This window comes from Melanotaenia boesemani, chromosome 24, assembly GCF_017639745.1.
Source record: "Melanotaenia boesemani isolate fMelBoe1 chromosome 24, fMelBoe1.pri, whole genome shotgun sequence".
Lineage (NCBI taxonomy): Eukaryota > Metazoa > Chordata > Actinopteri > Atheriniformes > Melanotaeniidae > Melanotaenia > Melanotaenia boesemani.
Window position 1 is genome coordinate 11,239,342 of NC_055705.1, and position 23,316 is coordinate 11,262,657.

The following is a 23,316-nucleotide window of genomic DNA, read 5'->3' on the forward strand; positions in this document are numbered from 1 at the left end:
GGCGCTTACTGATTTTAATACAGAAAACGCCACCGATGTTTTTGAAAAACAAACCATTATTTCGATTAAACAGTTCTTTGTCAACACTGTTAAACTGATTAAAATACAAACATGTATTTCCACACTGAAAAAGCAGAAATGCTTACAAAGAATGCAATAACTTTAAAAATATACTAAAGGATGACTCAAAGAACCAATGGTATATTGAGTTTTTTTTTATATATGAAAATCTTTAATTTATTCATTTACACGGACAAACAATGCATTTATTTCTTAGACCACAGCTCCACCTGCTGGCCGAGGGAGCTCACTGCAGTTGTGACCAATACACAGCGAGAAGCTGCTCATCTGGTCCCAATTGACCATGTTAAAGTTCAACATCAGGTGACATTGTCCTCCTCAGCGTTTCTTCCAAGTGAACTTACGTCTTGCCCCCTCCTGGCCTGGTTTCTTCCTCTCTGTCAGTCTTGGGTCAGGTGTTAACAGGCCAGCTGAAGAGAAAACAGGTTTCAGTTAGTTTTTAAGTTCTTATATAAATTCCTTGTAGTTCTTGAGACCATGTTTCTCATGGGTGTCCAAAGTTGGTCCTCGAGGGCCGCTGTCCTGCAGGTTTTGGAAGTTTCCTGCTGCACACCTGAATCAGATGGATTGGTCAATATGTTTGGGCAGAGCTTAACATGCTGTTAACTTGAATCTGGTGTTGGAGCATGGAAAAATCTAAAACCTAACCTAAAACCTCTAAACCTGCACCTTAACATCAATACCTTGTATAAGAATAAAACTGCAGAGAACAGACACTGTAACAGAACATCAGAGGTTGTTCTGGCTTGTGTAGAACTTGGTCATAAATTACAGTGTAGGACTAATGTGACATTTTTTTCAGACATCCTTTATTTAGTCATTCTCTCTCTTCATGTAAGATCTTGAGTTTTGTCTCTTCTCCTTTTCCCATCTTAAAACTGAACAAGTCAATATCAACTTCCTGCACACGGTAACATCTAGACAAAATGTGGCTACTCACCCTGTCTCATCATCTCCCCCTCCTGCTGCGACAGGAAGCTGAGCAGCGCGTAGGAGATGGCGAGCCGCAGCGCCCCCGCCTGGCTGGACCTACCGCCGCCGCTCACGGTGCATTGGAGGTCGAAGCGGCTCAGCGTGCCCGTGAACTGAAGCGGGAACATCAGCTGCTCTCTGAGAGGAAGAAGAAAACGATGGAGAGATAACAAAACAGAGTGAAAAGATGACGCGTGCTTGAATTGGTCGAGCAGGAGAGTGTGCTATTTAACAGATAGTGGTATCAACAGTGGGGGGCTTAGCTAATTTAATGTCTGGCTAGGTGACTTTTCAGATGAGCACAGAGGATCCTGACACTGTGAAAAGCTTTCTTTTTACAATCTGAGAGTAACTTCTGACTCAGCAGGACTCAGGAGTGTCTGTGTTCTGGATGGCGTCTCAGCCTGAATGGCCTGTGGATGCTGACAAAGTCAATTGTCACCTCTCTGCTCCAATTACAGCCCGTCCTCACACTGCGTGACAACACCAGCTCTGGACACTCACACACAATCACTCAACTGTGTAATTAACTTACTACAAGGAGATAAATAAAAAACGAGGCGATGCTGTGAAGAGTGAAAAAGCTGCTTTTTAATTTTTGGGAGGGGGTGGGTGTACGTGGTGAGTACAGCACATCATGTCTTGCATTTTAAGGGAAATGGTATCAGTGGATGAAGCAGCAGAGAAGCCGTGAGGTGGAAAGGTTTACCACGGCCCTCTTACCTGTCTTGTAGGACGGGGAAGTAGTGGGTGTAATCTTGGTCGTTGATGGTGATGCGTCCGGAACCGCAGTCTCGAAGAACGACCGACGAGGTAGACGTCTTCCTCCGACCTGGAAATGAACAGAAATGTGTTAAATTTTCTTGTTTTTTTGAAAACATTTGTCAAACATTTTGTGTTACAGCTCATCACTGAATTCAGGAGCTGAATTTAGCTATAAATCACAATAAACTATCACATCACATGAAGTTGTTTTGAGAACACAGAACTGCTTTGTGGTTCTTTTAAGTTTCTCTGAAGCCATTTTAAATCTCCTTAAAGCTGTTGTGAGTTATTGTGTTACTTTTTCTGTTGTTTTGAATCTTTATGGTCTGGCTCTATTGCTGTCTTGAGATACTTTTACATTAACATTTTATAACTTTCTATGTCTCATTGTTATACACTGTTGAGTTTTTTTTAATTTAATTTTTCTGTTATGTTTGAGTTTCTGCCTTGTGGTTTTCTTTGCCAATAAAAAAAAAAACAGATGATCTTTGAGCCATTCGTTCATCCCAGTGTGTCATGTAAGTAAAATTTAGCTAGTTGTGTATCTGCTTGTGTTGAACACAGACTTTTTAGAAATCATGGATGGAACATTCTCTGAATTGAGTTTAAAGGTCTGCATCTGTACAGAAGTGCAGAGCTGAAAGGTTTTAGAGCAAAATCCTGATAATGCTTTAATTTATTTTTTTCTTCCAAATTTCAGCAAGACAATGCCAAATAGTGCATCTGCTATAAAAGCATAACTTTTATAACAGATTTAGGTTTTTTTTAAATAACAGAATTCAGTAACTTTTAGGAGTCCAGGTCCATCTTTGGATAAAATTTGGGTTTATGAGATTTGCAAATCGTTGCATTCTGTTTTTTTTACCAGGGTCATTGAAAAAAAAAAACCTGCTGGGACACAACGAGAGGGTGCTGCCTCTCTCCGTTGTGGATGTTGTATATACTGGTTTGACTGAAAACTCTCAAATGGAGCACAGCGTTTAGAATATTTGTTATAATGGCAAATTTACAAGGAAATATACCCAAATTATTTTGAAGAATGGGTGAATAAACTGATAGAAATTAATGGCAAACAAACACAAAAGAACCCCCCCAAAATTCTCTGTGTTTAAATGAACCACTGATATGTTCCTACCATCCGCAGTGCTGAAGGCCACGCCTTTGTCATCCTTCTGCAGCGGTGGTACAGTTTGATACTGGGACTGAGCCTCCAGCTGCTGTCTGAAACGCAGGACGAACTGTTCCTCCATGCTGCAGTAAGGCATGGACAGCAGGCGCTGCATCAGCTGGGTGAAATGATCATACTGAAGAGAAAAACACACACAAAAAAACATGTCAAATTCCTTTTCTGCAGCCTCAAGTCCTGTAATTGCTGAATGACAAAAACACTGAAAGAGAAGATAGGTTGTTCTTACATCATGAGTAGTGATGGTCTCCACTAATAATGTCTCCACCTCCTCTTTTGTTAACCACCTGCTTGTTCCAAGAGAGCTAATGGACACAGGAGGAATATTTTAATTTTCCTTGAGGCCATGAAATCACGACTTGGAAAAAAACACCTTAAAAGACTTCTCTTTGGACTCTTCCTCTACTTACATTGGCTTGACTTCCGTAGAAAAGAGTCCTTTGGCTCTCAGATGATCTTGGTGCTTCTCTACATTCAATATTTTACCATAGAGTTCCTAAAACACACCAGACATTAATTTCAATTTGGTCTATTTTTTTTTTTACCTTTATTTAGATTGTATAGCCCAACATTCAAATACAATACACAGTACTGTGAACACGTTTTAATATCAGACAAAAATAACCAGAGTAAATACAAAAAGCTTGAAGTAGGCTAAAAGATCTCAAAAAGCAATAAATCACAAATTTAATGGATGAGAAACAAAATCATTGACTGGAAAGGGTTACAAAGCCATTTCTAAGGCTTTGGAACTCCAACAAACCACAGTAAAAGCCATTGGTCACAAATGGACAAACATGGAGCAATAGTAAACCTTCCTAGGAGTGGCTGGCCAATCAAAATTACACCAAGAGCGCATCGACTCATCCAGAAGGCCAGAAAAAAACTCAGAACATCTAAAACACTGCAGGCCTCATTCACCTTTTAAATATATTTTTTTGTGAATAAACAATAAAAACAAGACTGAGCAAATAACAATGGGGAGAAGGAAGAAGAAAAATGGGAGAAGCTGATCAAAAAGAACAAAGACCTGTCTCACATTAAAAAAAAAAGATTACGATGATCCTCAAGACTTGTGGGAAGATATTCTTCTATGAAACATTCTTTTAGAAGGCTGTAAAACTAGCGGCATTTCAGAAAAAATGGCTGTCAAACATGGTGGTGGTAGTGTGATGGTCTGGGCTGCTTTGCCGCTTCAGGACATGGACTGCTGGCTGTATTTAAAAGATCTATGAATTTGGCTATATATTAAAAAGTCCTGAAGGAGAATGTCCTATCATTATTTTGTGACTTTAAGCTCAATGTTATGCAGCTGTACAATGATTCGAAGCACACAAGCAAGTCCACTTCTAAATAGCTTAAAAAAACTCAAAATGAACTCTTGGGGGTGGTCTAGTCAAAGTCTGGACTTAAATCTGATGAAGATGCTGTAGAATCACCTTTAAGAGACCGTTCATGCATGAAAATCTTCCAACATGGTTGAATTAAAACAATTCTACAAAGAAGAATGGACCAAAATTCCTCCACAATGTGAAGGATCATTGCCAGTTATCACAAGGGCTTGATTAGAAATGGAGTCACCAAGAGTGGCACAACCACTTTGTTAGATTAAGGGGAAAATGACTATCACAAAGAGACAGGTATGTTTGGATGGTTTTATCCCTTTAAATTAAATCATTATTTAAAAAGTGCTTTTTGTATTTACTCAGATTATCTTTGTTATCACAATTTGATGTGTCATGGCTTGTCAGCTATAAGTCATATTAGTTTAAAACTTTATGCTGGTCTAATTATGGTGATGTCCAATGAAGAGGATAAAAAAAACCTGAAATATTCTGGTGTATGGATAAGTGATTCTGCTAACATTAATGGTGAACAGTGAGATTTTTAAGACATTTCTTTTTTGGACTTGTGACATTTATGATGCTTTGTAAACTTGAAACAGATTCATATAATTTTTAGCTCTGAAATGATGCAAAGACCTGCACTGTACATGTATGTGCAACATGTATACATGTATGTGGCATTATATGAAATTAAAGAGATGACGTTGCAGTATCAACACTGCATGGAAGCATTGTGCTGATGGGCCCAGACAGACAGAGGATTTTTTTGGGGGGGGGGGTCCACATCCCTAAGGCAGAAACCCCCCACCTCAGCCAGCCTGCGCCTGGGTGAGAACTCATTTCCCCGTCAATTATTCACCAGATGTTTAATTCCTTCTTGATAGAGTGTGCCTAATCCGCTGCCACTCTGACCAGCTACAGAGGGGTGCAGGAGGAGGGAAGAAAGGGGGGGTGAAAGCAAACATCAAGCAAAAACTGATTTCTTTTTTTTTTTTTAGGCAAAAAAGGAAGTGTAATATAAAATCAAGAGGAGAGAGGTTAGGATATGTAGCCCGAATTACACATTTGCGAGCGGTTGCTCCTACAATGATGAGGAGTAATTTGCAGGGATCGGCTGGATAAAAGGAGAGCAGTGGGCCCATTCTTCCTGTTCAATAATATCCATAAAAACACCTTTAGGTTCAGAGCTAAAAATACTGATGCATTAAAGCTGGAGAAATTTGACCAGAAGGCAGAAAGGAAGTGGTGTGTATTTATGCGTTTGCAGGTTAGCATGTAGTTAATGTCAAAGAGGAAGGTGTTTTTCAGGTTGCTGTGGGTTGTGGCTATAAAAGAGCTCAGTGGAGCAGCGAGCAGGTTAATGTACCATGCTGGAGAGCAGCCGAGCAGGACGGTTGATTTACACGCCACCGCCCCCTGCTGGTGACGTTCCTTAGGCAGGTGTGTATGACGGGAGAAAATCTTGGAATACAACGAGGAAATATCAGACATGGAAAAAGGTGGAAGGTAGGAAAAAGGAGCAGAAAAACACCAAAGGCAGAGGAAACGGACTGAGCCTGCGATCATGCAGACAGGCAGCACAAGCTGTTAGACATGTCTGATGTTCCATTTAAACCAGCAGTGGGGGGTGCTGGCTGCTGCTGCAGGGCAAACCAGTGTGCACGAGTCTATGTGTAAAAGGTGGAAGCTGGGACAAAGATTTAGATATCATACTCTGTGTGTATTATAAGCACACACACCTCTTGTCTGCAACAGGGTCAAAGGAAAACACTAAAAAGGTTAAACAGGAAAGAGAGGTGGTGTAGAGGAGGAGGACCCCACCCAGACTCACCAACAAGCCAGACATTCTGCATCTTAAATGGATTCTGAATCCAGACATAAAAAAAGGTTTATTTTTCTCCAGCTTTCAACAAAACATGTTTTTTTTTCTTCAATAAAAGTGACATTTTCTGTATCGTTCAAATAAAAATTTTAAAGCTACATCACTTCATGTCATCAACAACACAGTTGTTGCTCCTTTGTTGTACAGGAACCACATAAGCTGCCCGCAACTTAAAAAGTACAAACTTATTCAATCTATTTAGTAAAGGACGTCTGTTACACATGATGTTTTATTTGTACATTCACAGGCCACCTTATTAGGTCCCTTTTAAAGTACTGGGTGGTCATTGTTCATAAATGGATGGACGTAGAAACAACGTTTAAAACTTGCTGAGGTGGTACTAAGGGGACTGAGGGGTGCCAAGAAAATATCCCCATACACCATTACACCACCAGCAGCATTAAATATAATCTAGACAAACTGCATGCAATTTCAGGAGCAATTCAGGTAAATAAACTTTAAAGGCAATGAGAGAGCAGGATAAATTATTTCACTGTTTAATACTTAAAAAATCAAGACACATCTCTACATTGCACTCCTAAAGAGACAAGAATGGAGCCAAATGGTGGCTTTCATTTCTATTATTATAACCAAACAGTCGCACATCTTGGAGCTCAATCTATCAGTTATTCTGCATCAGGACACCAAGTGACATTTTCTGACAACATCAACCCGACTGAACCACCTCTGACCTCCAAGCTGCCTGTCTGAGGAGTTAAAATCTCCTCTTGAGCTCCTCCTTCTGAATAAGACATGACTCGAGGGTGCAGGTGAGGAAGAGCAGGGGATTTGCCTGCTGTACTCACATGCATGAGGGAGTAGTAAGACTGCTTGCCGGTGTAAAACAGGAAGTGGAAAGGCCGTCTGTCTGCACCCCACTGGACAGCTTGACAGAAAAAAAAACAAAAACAAAAAAAACTCAGCAGCAGGTTTCACGATGTGGAAACACCAATGTGAGGAGGTGCAGATATCACATACCTCTCTGCTTCGGAAAGATTTCATCAGGATGCTGATGATAAGAAAAGACAAATATGTGAATTTAAATAGTTGAGCTTTGATTTTTTTTTCCCCCCCATGTGCAAAACAATAAAATAACAAAAGAAGCATTTGTGGCCAACAAATTACTCTGTTGATATACACAAATAAAAAGAGTTTTTTATTCTTTATTTTCTTTAGACTAAAGGCCCATCTATGCTCCCTTACGTACGTAAATAGAGACGTCCATTTCAAACGTTGTCATGCGTCGCCATCTACATACTTCCATGCATCAATAACCTTGCCATGGTTAAGTCAATTCCTCCACTAGTGGGCAGTGCTAAGTTCAGAGTTCACTCCTGCGAGCCGACGTCAGTTTCATACACCAGTTGACGGCGGTAATGCATCGCTATAAAGTTCTTTCCAACAGCCCGACACACCCTAAACATTCAGTGTTTCTTCATAAGCTTGTGCAATTTCTACAGTTGTCCTCATTTTCATTCTTCTTCTACTCTATTTTTCTTTTTGTTCCTCTTCTTCTCTGATTTGTTTCTTTTGCTGGTCACATGTCAGCTATTCTGCTCAGCACTGCCCCCCTAATTTCCAGTGGTATTGCTCTGTTTACTGCATGAAGCAACGGATAACTAAGCTCCGTGAAAATAGACCAAATTAAAATAGAACTTTATTGTCATTGCAGCAAAAGTGCAACGAAATTATAATTACGTGCATAACCAACGCAGGAGAAAGACAAAACTGTCTGTCCATCTGCATATCCGTCTGTCTACGTTGAGCAAAAATAGGCTGTTAGGGGCATGTTTTGTTCACTTCAGTCTTGGTATTACTGCTGCTCCATTCAATACAGCTAACTGTAAGATCCTGCTAGATAGACTAAAAAAGTGGGTGCAACTTGTTAGTATTCTGCTAAATTAGCTCAAAGTTTACTTGACAGATTGGGACTACTTGGTTTTATTTCTGAATCTGAGTGAAAAAAAGATCATATGCAGGGACTCCATTCTTGGACCACTATTGTTCGATATATGATTCCCCTAGTCCAGATTATATATCTGTCACTATTACAACATCTGCTACAACACTTATGCTGATGACACTCAACTCTAAATCAGTGTCATCGCATGACTATAGTTTCCAATAGTCACTGAGTGAGAGTAGCCATCTATTCAACAAGTGGATGAGCCAGAATTTCTTTCAGCTCATTGCTGAAAAGACAGAAGTAATCGATTTTGGTCACAAAAATGAAAGATTATATATCTATTCAATTTGACTTCATGAAGCTAAAAACTACAGATTGAGCCAGAAATCTAGCTGTAATTATGGGCCGGTAAAAGACTGCTAAACTAGCCTATTACCACCTTAATAACATAGTAAGAATCAAGGTAGTTTTATTAAAGCAAGGCATAGAAAAACTTCCGATTACTGTAATGGTGTATTTGTTGGTCTCAAAGAAAACCAACACCAGCAGAAGAGATAATATCACAGCAGTTCTTTAATCACTGCACAGGCTCTTTGTGTGTAAAAAGATAGACTTTAAAATCCTGTTAATGGCACTGAATGCTCTCAGGCTTAAGTGCATCTTAGATTTGCTTCTTGGTTATGAAGCATTCAGACCCATCAGGTTGTCAGGGACAGGTTTGCTCAGTATTACCATGGTCAGAACCAAGCAAGTGCAAGAATGCACTTTAATAAATTATATCTGCTCATTTTATGCTTTTATTTAATTTCTTCTTAAATTTTAAAAGTGTATTTTTCCATTTTGTTTGTCTTTGTTAAACACTTTAAATTGCCTTGTGCATGAATTGTGCTATACAAATAAGTTTGCCCTGCCTTGTTCTTGTCTCCTGCACAGCCCATGAAATAGGAATAACTAAAGTTAATTCAAGGTTTAAAGTTAACAGATAATAATGAACTCAGGGTCTCACCTTCATGAGGGGCCGAGCCTTCTTCTCAAACAGGCCGGAGGGGAAGAGGTAAGCGACGCTCCTCTGTGGGTGAGAAAGAAAAACAGAAAAAGAAACAACAGTTTGAGAGATGATGGCAGACCATGACAATGCCGACATGTCCAAACGGCGATTAAACTGAAAAAAGAAGAGGATGCAAGCTGTTTATGGGTTCAAGGAAAGGCAAACGAGAAGTGTGTGATTGTGTGATTAGTGTGTGTGTGTGTTACTGTGGAGTTAGAGGAGAAAACAAGCAGAAAAAGACAAGTTTTTGGCTTTGTTGACAGCGAGCAGAGGACACTGTGGACGTCCAACAGTTCACTCCGAGTTCAGGCTCTGATCTGTGTGTGTGTTATTAGCAGGGCTACAGATGGTGCTGTAAATGTGTGTGTGTGCGAGAAGAGAGGCAGATAAGAAATGTGTTGGCCCTGCCACACTCATCACCACAACCTGCTCATCTCCCTCTTCCTCCATCTTGCCATCTTGCCGCTCCTCTTCCTCTTTTTTTTCCCCCTCCCCTCTCTGTCGGCTCAATTAGTGAGGCAGCAGGTGCTGCTCGTGGGGAGCAGGTTGCTGCCTTTAACGTTGTCAAAACGACGGAAAGCATAAAGAAAGGAAAAAAAAGTGCTCTCGAAAGGTGTGAGAGGCAGGAAGAGGAAGACAAGTGAGGAGAAGTTAAAGGGTAAAAAGAAAAAGAGGGTTGGGGAGACAGGCAGAGAGGAGCAGGGAACAGATGAAGACACACCTGTGCGACTCCACAGAGTCGACATAATATGGGGAAGATCCCTGAGGGACGAAGATGGAGTGACAGAGGAAGAAAGAGGAGAAGCTGTCGCTTGTATAAGTTAGCAGAGAAAATCTCTGCCACGTGGGAAAATGTAGGGGTTATATAAAAAGCTGCAACAAGATGGCACATGTGGCAAAAAGATGAAAAATTTAGCCGAGAAAGAATGTTTAAATCCACAGAAACCACACGAAAAGGCTTCCCATCTTGTAGAGCTGAAACAGTTAGCAGAAATCAGCCAAATGTTTGTAAGACTTTCAGCATTTCTTTGTTTCTCATTTTGGTCCAGCAAAAGATAATTTCTTTTTATCATTTACAGATCAAAACCATTTTATTTTCCCTTAAGGGATTAATAAAGTATTTTTTGACTGTTTTCCACCAGTTTTGCATTTGGATAGGGTCAGTGCCACTACTGAGGTTATACCTGGACCGTACAAAGGTTGTACAGGCAGTCCAGCTACTCCAGGATGCCACATCAATACGTGCCATTGGCAGGTTTGCTGTGCCTCCCAGCAAAGTCTCAAAAGTGTGGAGGAGACATCAGGAAACAGACAGTTACTATAGCAGAGTTGGACAGGGCCTTAACCCATCAGTGGGTCTGGTATCTCCTTTGTGCACAGAAAAACAGAATGAGCACAGCTAGAGTCATAAAGAATGACCACCAACAGGCCACTGGTTCAAATGCCTCTGACCAAAAGGTCAGAAACAGACCTCATGAGTGTGGTTTGGGGACAGACACGCTATAGTGGGCTCTGTTTTCACTTCCTGGCACTGTGGAGATCGATTATCAGGACGAAATCTTTAGACCTACTGCCAGACCATATGCTAGTGCAGTAGGGTCATGGGTTCCTCCTGGATGACAATGCCGGGCCTCATACGGCGAAAGTAAAGATGCACGATATTATTGGCATGATATTGGTATCGGCTGATATCGGCTTAAAAATGAAATATCAGATATTGGCCATTCCACGATCTAATTAATTGACAAGATAACAGGTGCTGGGAGAACATCATCTAAGCCTGTTTTAATAAGGATAGGATGCACATATCTTACTTGTTTTGTTTAAAAATAATTGTCATAATGCAAGTTGAAATATTTTTCTTATTTTGCACAAGGTGTGTTTTTTTTTCATCATTGAGAAGAACGATGTGTTTTCAAAATGTTTCTTTAAGTTTGTTTTTCAGTGGTGGGTTCAATCTGAAGTAGACCTCGAAGCACTCACTGTACAGGTATAACTCCTGCAGAAGCCTAAACACTCCACTCCTGTCCTGCCATAAGGTCATTGTTATCCCACACCTTCTGAGCTGCTGCCCCTCTCCTCTTCAGTAAAATTAAAGTCCGCGCAATCCTCTGTAAGCTTCACAGATTCACCCTCCGTCCAAGTCTGCAGCAGGAAAAAAGCTGCTACTTCCTTTTTGAATGTTTCTTTCAGTCCCCTCGTAGTTCATACATTATTTTTGACTAGTTGTTCCAGCCCTACTTCATAAGCAGCAGATTTACTCTTTGACTTAAACACTTACAACAGCAATGAGTCCCACAAAGACTATTTTCTACCAATTTATGAGATAAAAAAAAATAAAAAAAAAGAAAGTCTGTTTCACTGTCTCCACTAGTGACAGAGATATTTATGGGTCTGTTCAAGGTGTTGGTCCCTGCTGGCTGTAAACATCTTTTTGATTTTTCCTGGGTCTTTATCACCGTCACACCTGAAAAGGCTGGACTCCAAACAAGAGCATTGAGATTTATGAGCAACAGCACATCACACATCTCCAGTCCTCCCAGATTTTCCTCTTATGCTCCACACATCCAGGTTTGGGCTGCTAGCTGTCGCTTTGGCTTTCACAGCCTGGCGCTGATAGCTCTCTTCATTATTCCAGAGGGGCACTTGGGACTTGGTGTGGGGATGAGAAGGAGATGGAGTTAAATGGCTGGAGCAGCACAGGCTGAAGTTTTGCCAAAATCTCAAATAAGCGTGTTGATGTGTGTTTGAGGGTGTTACTAATATCAATGATGCAGTGGATTAGGTGGCCACACCTGCCTGCTGCCACGAGGAACCACTGATGGTTATGATGGTGACCATCTGTTTAGAGACAATGTGAAACAAAGTCCTGCCTGAGACATTTTTGTTGTTTTTTTACAGCTGATTACTGGATATTTGTTTTATATTTGAATCAACCAACGCTGTCATCTCTGTCTATAGTTTAAATGTGTCAAAATGTAGATATTTGTTCCTGATCGATCGGCTGCAGACCAGTAAGCACAAACACACTAAAAGTGAAACTTTTGCCCAATAAGGTGAGAAAAAGCTTCTGTTTATATGTTTAACTCATGTGCGATCCACATATGAAACAGCCCTTTCACTAAAAAAAGCTAGAGAGATGAGATGCAACAGATCTTCTAGCCATTCCCAAAATATCCGATCATCTCCTTTGTTTAACTTTTTTAGTGATCAGTTTAAAGTGAGCCAACTAAATGGGGAACCCTTAACACTAAAAATCTCTCAAAGAGCTGTTTTAGGGTCAGGTAAAGGCTGATACTAAGACAGACAGAATGATTTGTGCCGTTAAAGTCACAGAGAAGAGCTACAATGGAAAACATCATGACAGAGCGAACCAAATCCAGACAAACTGAATGCAATTTCAGGAAATTCAAAGCAATTCAGGGCCTAAACTTCATATTTTCAAACTGAGGGAAACCCTTCTTTATGTGCTTGACATAAGTGGGGTTTATACACATGGAGCAGACAAACATGAGACCTCATCTCTTTAAGGTGCATCTCTGTGTTTTGGGTATTAACTAGAATTATATAATGTGTATTGTTGTTTTTTTTTTTATTGCACCTGTTGTACAGTATTTGACAGTATTTTTTCCCATCCATGACTGGGTCTTTAATTGAACTTTCCACTGACTGAGAGATGGATTACTGTACTATTGGCTATTCCATTGTCATGGGAACTGTACATTGTACAAAATAAAAACTACCTTTGAGTAGTTTTGGTGTTTCCATGAGTCAGGGCTTGAGCATCTAATCAACAGCTAAGCTCCTGTTTTTAATCAATTCAGAAAATAATTCAAATTAGTTCTGAAAAAAAAAAAAATATTGTGAACACTCTTGTGTCATTTCTTCTGAATTACATCAATACTCTTTGTATACAAATCAACGGTCGACAAATGGTCCAGAATGCAGCTGCTATGTGCTTCACTAAGATATCCAGAAGGTTGCACATTACTCCAGTCTTTATTTCCTTTCACTGGCTATCCATCAGGTTCAGAATTAAGTTTAAGATCCTTGTCCTCCTGTTCAAAGCTTTACATGTTGAAGCTCCAAAAGATCTCTTAAAGCCTTAAGACAACAGTAGGAAAAGATGGAAATTTTTAAGTCTAAAAGAATCTCTTTAGATTCTGGTTTGATATCCAACTTCTGTAATGGTCTTAATATTTAACAAGCCATGCCTTTAACCTTTGTTTTCAGCAGGATTGACACGTTTCAAACTGATATAAATCCAGTCAGTCCTTCAGATTTTTGACATGTTGCATTTTTATTGTGTCTCTTAATTATTTTGGCTGCATTTACACATAGAATTACTCTGAAATTTAGCTTACAAATGCAGCTCACAGCCACAGTCAGTCTGGAGCTGCTTTTCAGAGGTGAATAGGAAAAATGATCTACTCCTGGATGGAAATTAACCCATCCTGCAGCATTTCTGTGAATTGCTGCAATGTGTCGGCTAAACACTGTCTAATTACATCCCTGTCAATCTATCCAGGAATATCCCATATTATGGCAGCTATTTTTGAAGGATTTAGTTAAATGATGCACTTTACCCATAATGCTGAATTTCAAGTCCAGGCTTTTACTTTTCTCTTAAGAGTCCATGCCCTACAAAGATCACACCAAATGCACAACAAGTAATCTTCAAAGATGTGACAAATACACCAAGGGTAACCACAAAATACTTACAGAAATTGCTAAACTTCTTCAAAACCCTTGTTCATGTATCCATAATTTTAAAAAAAAACACTGAATATGAGTGATAAGGACTACAGGAGACTATTCAGGAAAGCACTGCCCTCCAAAAACACTCTTCACTGTGAAGTATGTGGAGGTAGCATCATGGTTTGGGCTTGATATGGGAATATCTAATTTGTGTCCTAAAATGACCATCTGTATACTATTGGTGTTATATAACTGCTTGTTCCCAAGTGACCACCTGCATGTTATATTATTCTGCTTGTTTTGGGAACTGTGTAACTGCCTATCTTTGGAAGGGTGAGAAAAGGGTGTCTTGTAAATATGTTTACAAGACAGGATCTCAGGACTCATCCTCGCCTGTGGGAAGGACCGGCCATCCTCTCTCTCATGCGATGTTGTGTTTTTTCTAAATAAGTATAAAGACGGGGAAATCCCACATCTCGGTAGAGTCTGCTGCGGGTTACGTACGAACGCCCAGCCGGGGTTTTCTAAGCCACTCTACCGGGATTGTTGGCTCTCCAGTCCGTGTCAAAGGTAGGGCAAGCTATGCTATGCTTATAAGGCTGAACCCATTGAGATGTAATGATGAGTGTCATGAGCTGCGGGGAATAAACCTGACACATTTATTCTAGCACTCTGACTTTGTGTGTTTCATCTGCCGACCACCACGAACCTCTAAAAATCACACATTACATTATTGGCGTCACGAACAATTAATACATTGTAATTGATGTTATTTGGTGGCTGCGGAAATGTTTATGAAGAAGCCTCCCGCCGTGGAGCAATCTGATGTGCCAGGTTGGACTGGCGAATGGAGTGAAGTTGCGCTCTGTCTGCGGGACGGCGGTGGTCGTCCCGAGCCGTGGGGAGATGCTGTAAAGGACGGCTCTCTAGCGGCTGCATTGCCTGTGCTTAAAGAAATTGTTGTTCCTCCGACATCCCCGTTGGGGGGGATTCAGAGGCGTGCGTGGTTTTGTGCATCAGCATGGCGTGTATCGCAGGAGAAAAAAGAACAGTTGGAAACACAGCTGTCTTTAGCCAGGCAAGAAGTAATGAAAATGCAGGCAGAGAAAGACGCACTGAATCACTGTTTGAACAAAGCTTTGGTGGGATTGGCTCAGACTCGGTGGCAAATGCGGAGGAGACCGCCCCGCCGTACTGACCCTGCCAAAGTCCGTACCGTGGCTGCACGGGTACGGGAGGATGCTAGTTGGGATCCCATGAAGTGGGATGAGGATGTCTGGGACGAGGCTGAAGGGTTAGACTGGTATCAGGCAAAACCAGTGACCCGTCGTCGCCAGACTGAGGATATGGCTCAGTTAATGATGAGGGCAGGAGTGTTTCTGGGAACGGCTGATGCATGGGCTGATATGAATGTGCCCAAATCAGTACGGGATCAGCTGATAAAAACCAGTCCTCCACATTACAGACCCCTGGTGTTGACATTAATGTTAAATGCTGTAGACAGACCTGCTTCTGCTGTACAAGGGATGATAAGAGAATTAGAAAATCTGGCAGATGGATTTTACTGGACCATTGCCAGTCTCACAGAACTGTAAATATGCATGTACTGCTGTAGATACTTATTCTGGAGTATTGATAGTTCACCCCTGTAAATTTAGTAATCAAAAGGCAACGTTATGGGAAAACCATGTAGAATGGATTTATCACATTCCATATCACCCACAAGCAGCAGGGTTAGACAGAATAAAAAATAGAAGTAAAAGTGGAATAAAAATAGAAATAAAATAAAGATAGAAATCCAGAGTGGATTGGCAGATAAAGTGCAGTGGCAAGATGATGACTATGTAAATAAAGGATGTGCAAAGATGATACAGAATGTTGAATGATGTGCAAAGGATACAAATATTGTATAATTATATGATATATAGTATCAGAGCGACAGTTATAGGTTGCAGTAAGTGGTTGACTTAGTCCAGTTGTGTGATCGTGGCTCTGGCAGAGGTAGATGAGTTATGAGTTAATTGAAAGACTAAATGGATTATTAAAATCCTCACTGAGGAAAGCCTCAGGTGATAATAGTTTAGATAATTGGAAGCGCAATTTACCAGAGGTGGTTAAACAAATTAATAACAGACCCCTTGCAGAAGGAGTGACACCACTCACTCAAATGGTCATGGTGCGAAAGTGTTAAAATGTGGAAAAAACAAAATGATGCTAAATTCCACTGCGAGCCACGGCTCAGCAGGTTTTGGACCTGACAAGTAAATATAGCTGCTGAACCGTTTGTGGTCACTAAAGGTGACAAAATAGCTCAGCTGGTAATAAAACCATGTAATATGACAATGGTGCAAGAAATAACAACACCACAGGTGTTTACTACTAGAGGTCAAGGGGGATTTGGATTTAAAAGACTAATGCTGTGTGCTATATTCTTCTGAAGTCATGTGTCTCTTTCAGCCTGGTGTGCCTGGTGGATGTCTGAGTGGGAGTGGAGGAGGTTGATTGGAAGATCCAATAAGGAGGGGACGCAGAAGGATCCTCGCTAGGGCCCGCCTGAGACCTGGTGGTGCTGCCTGCTGGGGCATGCTGCTAGCTGCCCTCACCGTCACTGCGATGACCCCCCACCAGTCGATGGAGGAAGTGGTTCAGTTTCGAATGGGCTGGAGGAACGCAACAACAATGAGGCCTGTTACATTGCCAATTTATCAGTTAAGAAATGCTACAACCATAGATAATCGGACTAACCCTTTTATTTACCCAGTGGACGCATTGCCAAAGGAACTAGTAATTAAAAATCATACAGCTCCACTGGTGACGACCTGCCAGGAAAAAGCACACGCTGTGGTTCGAACAGGAGAAATCACTTGGACAATGTTGCCCAACACTGGAAATAAAGCTAGCCAGGCCGTTCATCGCCTGGGGAACTGGATGCCGGTCCCTATAGGACCATAAAAAGAGACTGCAATCATTTTACAACAACAGTTGAAATGGCAAACTAGATTGTTTAATGACACTGCCGATGTTTTAATAAATGTAACCAAAGCTATTGATGCAACTGTGTGTGGTTTACAGGTGATATATTCCCGACTACAGGAGGAGAGGTTTGTACGGGTAATAACTACACCTAACCCAAATGAATGGAGACGATTGTTTGATATATCTGATGCTTTATGGTTACAAATAAAACCTGAACAGACTCGATGTAATATGACCATGTGTACAGTAAGTTGGATACAGTGGAATGTTACTCAAGTAATCACCATCTGTAAGTTTCAGGTATTACCATTGATCGTACATAATAAGTATATGTTTTTGAGAACTTACGGTGAATGGTTTAGTCCCCAAACCAATCACACGTATGACCTGACGGACTGTGAAACTACTGATCGAGGCCAAGCCTGCCTCTTATCTAAAGGGTATAGAAATCCATGCTTTACAGGAGACACGGCACTGTGTGAATGGTTTATAGAACCAGCTAGCGACATGCTATGGCAAGTGGGCCCCAACACCCTTTGCGTAGCTACTACTCACAACCATACTCAGTTGCCTACTGTACCGTTCTCAGGTTGTTTAAAAGGTTTACACCTATGGCATTGGCACAATGTAACTTACAGGTTGACTAACTTTACCACAGAATCTCATCTGACGGCTGTCCAGTGGAAAGTGTTACACCTACCATGGCGAATTTCTCTGGAGCGTTTCCAAAGTGCACTGTCTCGCTCCCGTGATCTTAAAGATATTATGTCTAGCCATTCTCAGAATGTTACCCGTGCCTTAGTAACAACTCTAGTTAACCGGGAACAGGTTTTGCATGCAGCAAGGATGGTGGAGATGGACAGTGCTCATCACTGGTGGGACATTTTTTCAGGAATGTCTGTCACCGCTAGAACATATGTAGCTCCACCATTATTGATTCTTGTGGCTATTTTATGTGTATTGACGCTATGCAATGTATTAACATGTCTTTATATACGCCGGATTAAACAACGATTGTCTAGGACCATATGATGCACATACATATTTTAGCAGAAGATGGACCTTATGGAACAATGTGTTATCATGTAACTGTGGATACAGATACTGATGTAGATCAGTTCACTTATATGCACTGGAGTAATCAAGATCGATGGGTGCACAATGATGTATTTGCCACGCGAATGGAGTTGTTAGATTTCGTGTGTCATTGGGTCAATACTATCTGCCAGGAGTATCAACATGCTCCTGGCCATACTGAAGATGATGATGTTATCTGGGAAGGTGAAGGTTTTATGAATTAAGGCCATTTTAGGCCAGAGGTGGAATGATATGGGAATATCTAATTTGTGTCCTAAAATGACCATCTGTATACTATTGGTGTTATATAACTGCTTGTTCCCAAGTGACCACCTGCATGTTATATTATTCTGCTTGTTTTGGGAACTGTGTAACTGCCTATCTTTGGAAGGGTGAGAAAAGGGTGTCTTGTAAATATGTTTACAAGACAGGATCTCAGGACTCATCCTCGCCTGTGGGAAGGACCGGCCATCCTCTCTCTCATGCGATGTTGTGTTTTTTCTAAATAAGTATAAAGACGGGGAAATCCCACATCTCGGTAGAGTCTGCTGCGGGTTACGTACGAACGCCCAGCCGGGGTTTTCTAAGCCACTCTACCGGGATTGTTGGCTCTCCAGTCCGTGTCAAAGGTAGGGCAAGCTATGCTATGCTTATAAGGCTGAACCCATTGAGATGTAATGATGAGTGTCATGAGCTGCGGGGAATAAACCTGACACATTTATTCTAGCACTCTGACTTTGTGTGTTTCATCTGCCGACCACCACGAACCTCTAAAAATCACACATTACAGGGCTGCTTTGAGACACTATGATGACTGTTTAGTCAAGACTTAACAGTCAAATTTCTAGCTAAGCCAAAGATGTTTGTTTAAGGAGAAAATGCATGGTCAGTATCACAACAACTGCAACCAATAAGGAAAAATGCTAATCCTAAATTGATGTGTTCTTCCTCAGCATTCAGAATCTTAAGGAAATGGCCTCACTTTCAATTAGCTCCCTTAAGTTTAGAAGCTATTTAATGTATTTCAAATGGGTTTGTATTCATAAGCCACTTCAAGATCAAAATCATCATATCAGAGCTCCAAAACTGTTTTAAAGAGCAGGCCTGGCAATATGTAATGTGTTTACTCACATCTATGTCCTCCTGGGTGAAGTTCTCAGGGTCTTCTCCCATCATGTTGGCCAGATGGCGTTTCCCAATATCAAACTCCTCTATCTGCTTCTGGATGAACTCCATGGTGAACTTCTCCGGCCCTGTGGCCACCAGATTCTTCTTCCAGAGGATAGAACTCATGCATATCTGCCTCCTAAGCACCTAGCAATGGGGAATAACAGTGTTATTGTCACGCATGTTCTATTAGCTGTGTAACCTTCCAAATATCGAGATGAGAAATTGAGCTGCAAAAAAACATATAAACTATATTAAATTAAAAATCTCTAAATCATTTTCAGTTCTTTATAAAAATCCAAGAGGTTTTATATCAGTCATCATTGTACAATTTGTACTGTTCCTCCATACTACCATACATAACTTATTGTGTCAAAGTGTGTAGGAACCCATATAAGGCAACAATAAATTCTTCAAAAGTCTTCAGTCAGTCTTCAAAAGAAAAGAAAAAAAAAACATATTCTGAGTTAAAACTCATATTTTGTGTTAAATATGTTTGACCTGATTTACACAGGGAGAACATTTTTAAGAACTCAAACATGTGCTATGATTAACTCATTAAAAACTGTATAGTTTTGCAGTTACTCGGATACTCTGGCCTTGCATATCCGATGTGACACACTGTGGATATGCCACAGTCAACATTAGATAGATGTAGAAGCAGCCACTAAATATTTAATTTATAAATCGACCACTGTGAAATAAAAATATAATGTCCAATCATGGTTTAGCATGTTTAGGTTTTAGACTCAGTTATTTGAACCTCCTTTCTGGTCAATTTAAAAATTGTTCAAATCATATATAGATTTAAAAATGATCAAGTGCCAAATAGTATCCAAAAGTTTTTCCCAACAAACAGCTGCGGTTTACACTTTGGAACAGCTGCAGTGAGGACATTAAAAGATGTCAAACAATAGGTAGACTTAAACAAATGATAAAAAATTTATATAATTAAAAAGGTATGAAACAACCAATGAGGCTTATTGAAAACAATGGATATTGTATTGTATATTATGATTTTTTATGACAGGGTACTACTATCATTGTGTGTTATAGTTTGTGTTTTGCTTCAATATCCTTATGAAATGCTACGAGAGTGTCCATATTTAAGTTATTGACAAAATGGCTTTGGACTAGTTAAGTATTTAATTGAGTCCAAAACTCTTTTCGAACTTTGATTTGGTTTTACATTGTTTGACATTTTAGTTCGAAATAAAAATAAATAAAGTAAATATATACATATACACACATATAAACACATGCAGAAAACCGGAGAAGTACATAAGAACAGCCGAACTGTAGTGAGGACGTTTAATACTTTAAATAAAGTAGTGACAACATCCACACTCCATATTTAAACAATTTTTAGGTTAAAATGCTCTGGTTTGACGCATTTGTTAAGCCAGATTCGGCTAACAAGATGCTAACTCAAGGACGTTGGTATTTCATCATGTAAATCATTTCCTGGTTGTCTAAAGGGGAGAAAAGGGAACTTCGTTAAACATTTAATCGGTACTTACCTGTTGGCTTAACTGCAAGGAAACAACGTTTAGACTTGACCTGCAATTCCCACATTTCCTTAGAAACGAACCCACAGTTCGCACACGGGACGCCGCCATCTTTACTGACGTATTACGTCTACGGCGGAAGTAAGCACGCGTCAAGACGTACTAAACCTTACTATAATGATGATAATAATATTTATATGTTCTATCTTTGTCCTTGTAAACAAAGATATTTTCATAATAAAGGAAAAAAATTATGATAATAATAGCACTTCCATTATACTTTGTAAATGAGTGATAAATAATAATAATAATAATAATAATTGCTTAATAGATAGATAGTTATGAATATCTACTTTGTAGTTAATTTTATCCATGTATCAATTTGTGCATATTATTTAGTAAATAATAAAAATGTGACATCAGCTGTAGTAGTTTCTGATAAAATCTATATTAATAATAAATATAAAATGTTTTTTTTTATTTATTTTTTAAGTTTTGTATTTTTTATCTTGAGCAGATTGAGCAGACCACATAGAGATAGGAGAATTAGTAAGTAAATAAGTAAGCCTTTATAAATAAGATAAATGATTGCAAGGTGCTTCACAATAAAACAAAACAAACATGAGAAAAAAAAGTTTGGACAAAAGCTAATTTAAAAAAATAAGTTTTAACTGCTTTTAAAACTAGATTACTAAGTCTGCAACTCTCAAATCACGATGAAGAAAATTCCAGAGAATAGGAGCCACTGCTGCAAAAGCTTTTTCACCTTTGGTTTTTAACCTGGGTATGCTGCACAGCTAGCAAATTCTGATCACATGACCTCAGAGATCTGCTCGGGACATATGGCTGCAAAAGTTCACAGATATAATGCAGACAAGCAGAGTTCTATGTTAAAACTAGAAATTTTTAATGTACTATAGTGGATTGGGAGCCATTGTAGCTGAGCTAACAACATGGTGACATGAGTAGTTTGAATATTTAGTTAGGAGCCTTTCAGCGGCATTCTGTACAACTTGAACACCTTCCAGTGATTTCTTGTTGAGGAATGTGAAAAAAGACTAAATTAACTGAATAATCCAAGTTATCAGCTGGCAAATCTGCCTGAGAGTACAAACAAGAACAATGAAGAAAACATGTAATTCCAGTGGTAATATTGCAGTTGTGCCACTATCCAAAATCATTGTGCCAAAATCATTGACAGCAGTCCAAATCACATCCCAGTTAATTGGAAACTTGTGTTTGGTTTTGTTGCAGAGGGGAACAAATTGTGCTGCTAAATGCAAACTTTGCTGTAAACCGTGCATACCAAATCTGTTCCTCATGATGCTGATTAAAGTTGCAAATTAAAAACTGTCCCTGGAAAAATCTTATAAAAGAAGCAAACTTGTTTTTCTACTGAAAAAATCCATTAAAATGGCAACTTCACTGTCTGAAATGTGCATAAATAAAAAAATAAGATAAAATAAAATAAAACAAAACAGGTATATTACAGGATACTACTGTGGCTCAGCAGAAAATAAAATGTTGCACTGATAGTCTGTTCGCTGTAATACAAGCTCTGTGCAAGCACCATCTGCCTTCTATGTACTGTATCTGTCACACCAAAGGATTTAAAAGGAGCAAATCCACATGTCTTATCAGAAATAATACAATTTAAATGTTCACTGCTTGTCTGCCAAACACATTGGCGAGTCTAAAAATAAACAGATTGTTTTGCATATGCGCTGCAGTTGGTGCAGAGATGGATTACCACAACATTTTGTGTGGATTCCTGGACTACATGAGCTCAAGCTGCCACCTCAGCCTAACTCTGAAGGCTGGAATAATAATAATAATAATTTAAAAAATCAGCCGTATAGCTGATTTTGCAGCAGCCTGTTGTTCCATTGCTGTTTTTCTGTCTGAACTCAGCTATATGACTTATTTGACTAAAAAACATTCTCTTGAGCAGCAATAGTTCAATCCTTTATGGAACAGATTCAGTTCTGGTGGGTTTCCTCACATAAACTGCAAACTTCAGCTCTTTTTATTTACAATCAAATATGGTTCAAAATCCAACTTCAAACCATAAACTTTATTCTTCTTTAAATTGTATTAGTAGAATTAGAGTGTTAAATCAGGTTGTCTCATGACACTTTCCCACAGTTCAAGGACAAATGTCTAAATATTTTCCTTCAAAATGTGATGGTTTAATTAATCATTGTTCCACATCCTTGTCCACAAGCAGCAAAACAGACCCCATTGATGATGCTACCACCATTGTCTAATGAATGACTAAAATTGTTACATAATAAAATAAAATAAAATAAAATAACATAAAAAAAATTGAATCCAGTAAAACAACTTTAAAAATCCAGTAATGAGCATATAAAAAAAGGCAGCATTAAAAAAATAAACAAACAAAATTACAAAAGTAAATAAAAAACATAGTGTTTGAAAGTACTATTATGGGAATAATGCTGTAACAGAGGAAGTCAGACATGAAAAACTTCAGATCTCAAAATGAAATTGACAAAAGAAAACTTGATTTTCAGAATCAAAGAAAACTAAATAAATTATTGAACAATACACAGCAAAAACAGTTTCAGATAATATAGTACGCCTATCAGTCCAGCATGATCTGAGGTGATGTAATGTTTCTTTCTTTAGAGATAAAGATGAACAAACTGACTTGTTTATAAGAATAAAAATACCAAAGGGAGAA

General features: G+C 39.4%; 1 protein-coding gene across 1 annotated transcript; it reads right to left on the minus strand.

Moving 5' to 3' along the window:
* Positions 1-203: 203 nt before the first annotated feature.
* On the minus strand, positions 204-20,732 carry mrps9 (mitochondrial ribosomal protein S9). The gene is made up of 11 exons (XM_041978641.1): positions 20,625-20,732; positions 19,069-19,251; positions 9,145-9,207; positions 7,211-7,241; positions 7,039-7,118; positions 3,415-3,500; positions 3,234-3,309; positions 2,954-3,122; positions 1,777-1,885; positions 1,022-1,191; positions 204-491 (listed from the first exon to the last, which is right to left on the minus strand). Exons 1-11 carry the CDS (start codon positions 20,721-20,723, stop codon positions 400-402), a joined length of 1,158 nt encoding a protein of 385 aa, XP_041834575.1. The 5' UTR covers positions 20,724-20,732; the 3' UTR covers positions 204-399.
* Between the last annotated feature and the right edge of the window lie 2,584 nt (positions 20,733-23,316).

Coding starts and splice junctions, on each gene's coding strand:
- mrps9 (XM_041978641.1), bottom strand. CDS start 20,723: ATGGCGGCGTCCCGTGTGCGAACTGTGGGTTCGTTTCTAAGGAAATGT. Junction 7,242..9,144: donor AGGCTCGGCCCCTCATGAAG/GTGAGACCCTGA, acceptor TCTTATCATCAG/CATCCTGATGAAATCTTTCC. Junction 3,123..3,233: donor AGACCATCACTACTCATGAT/GTAAGAACAACC, acceptor TTTTCTCTTCAG/TATGATCATTTCACCCAGCT.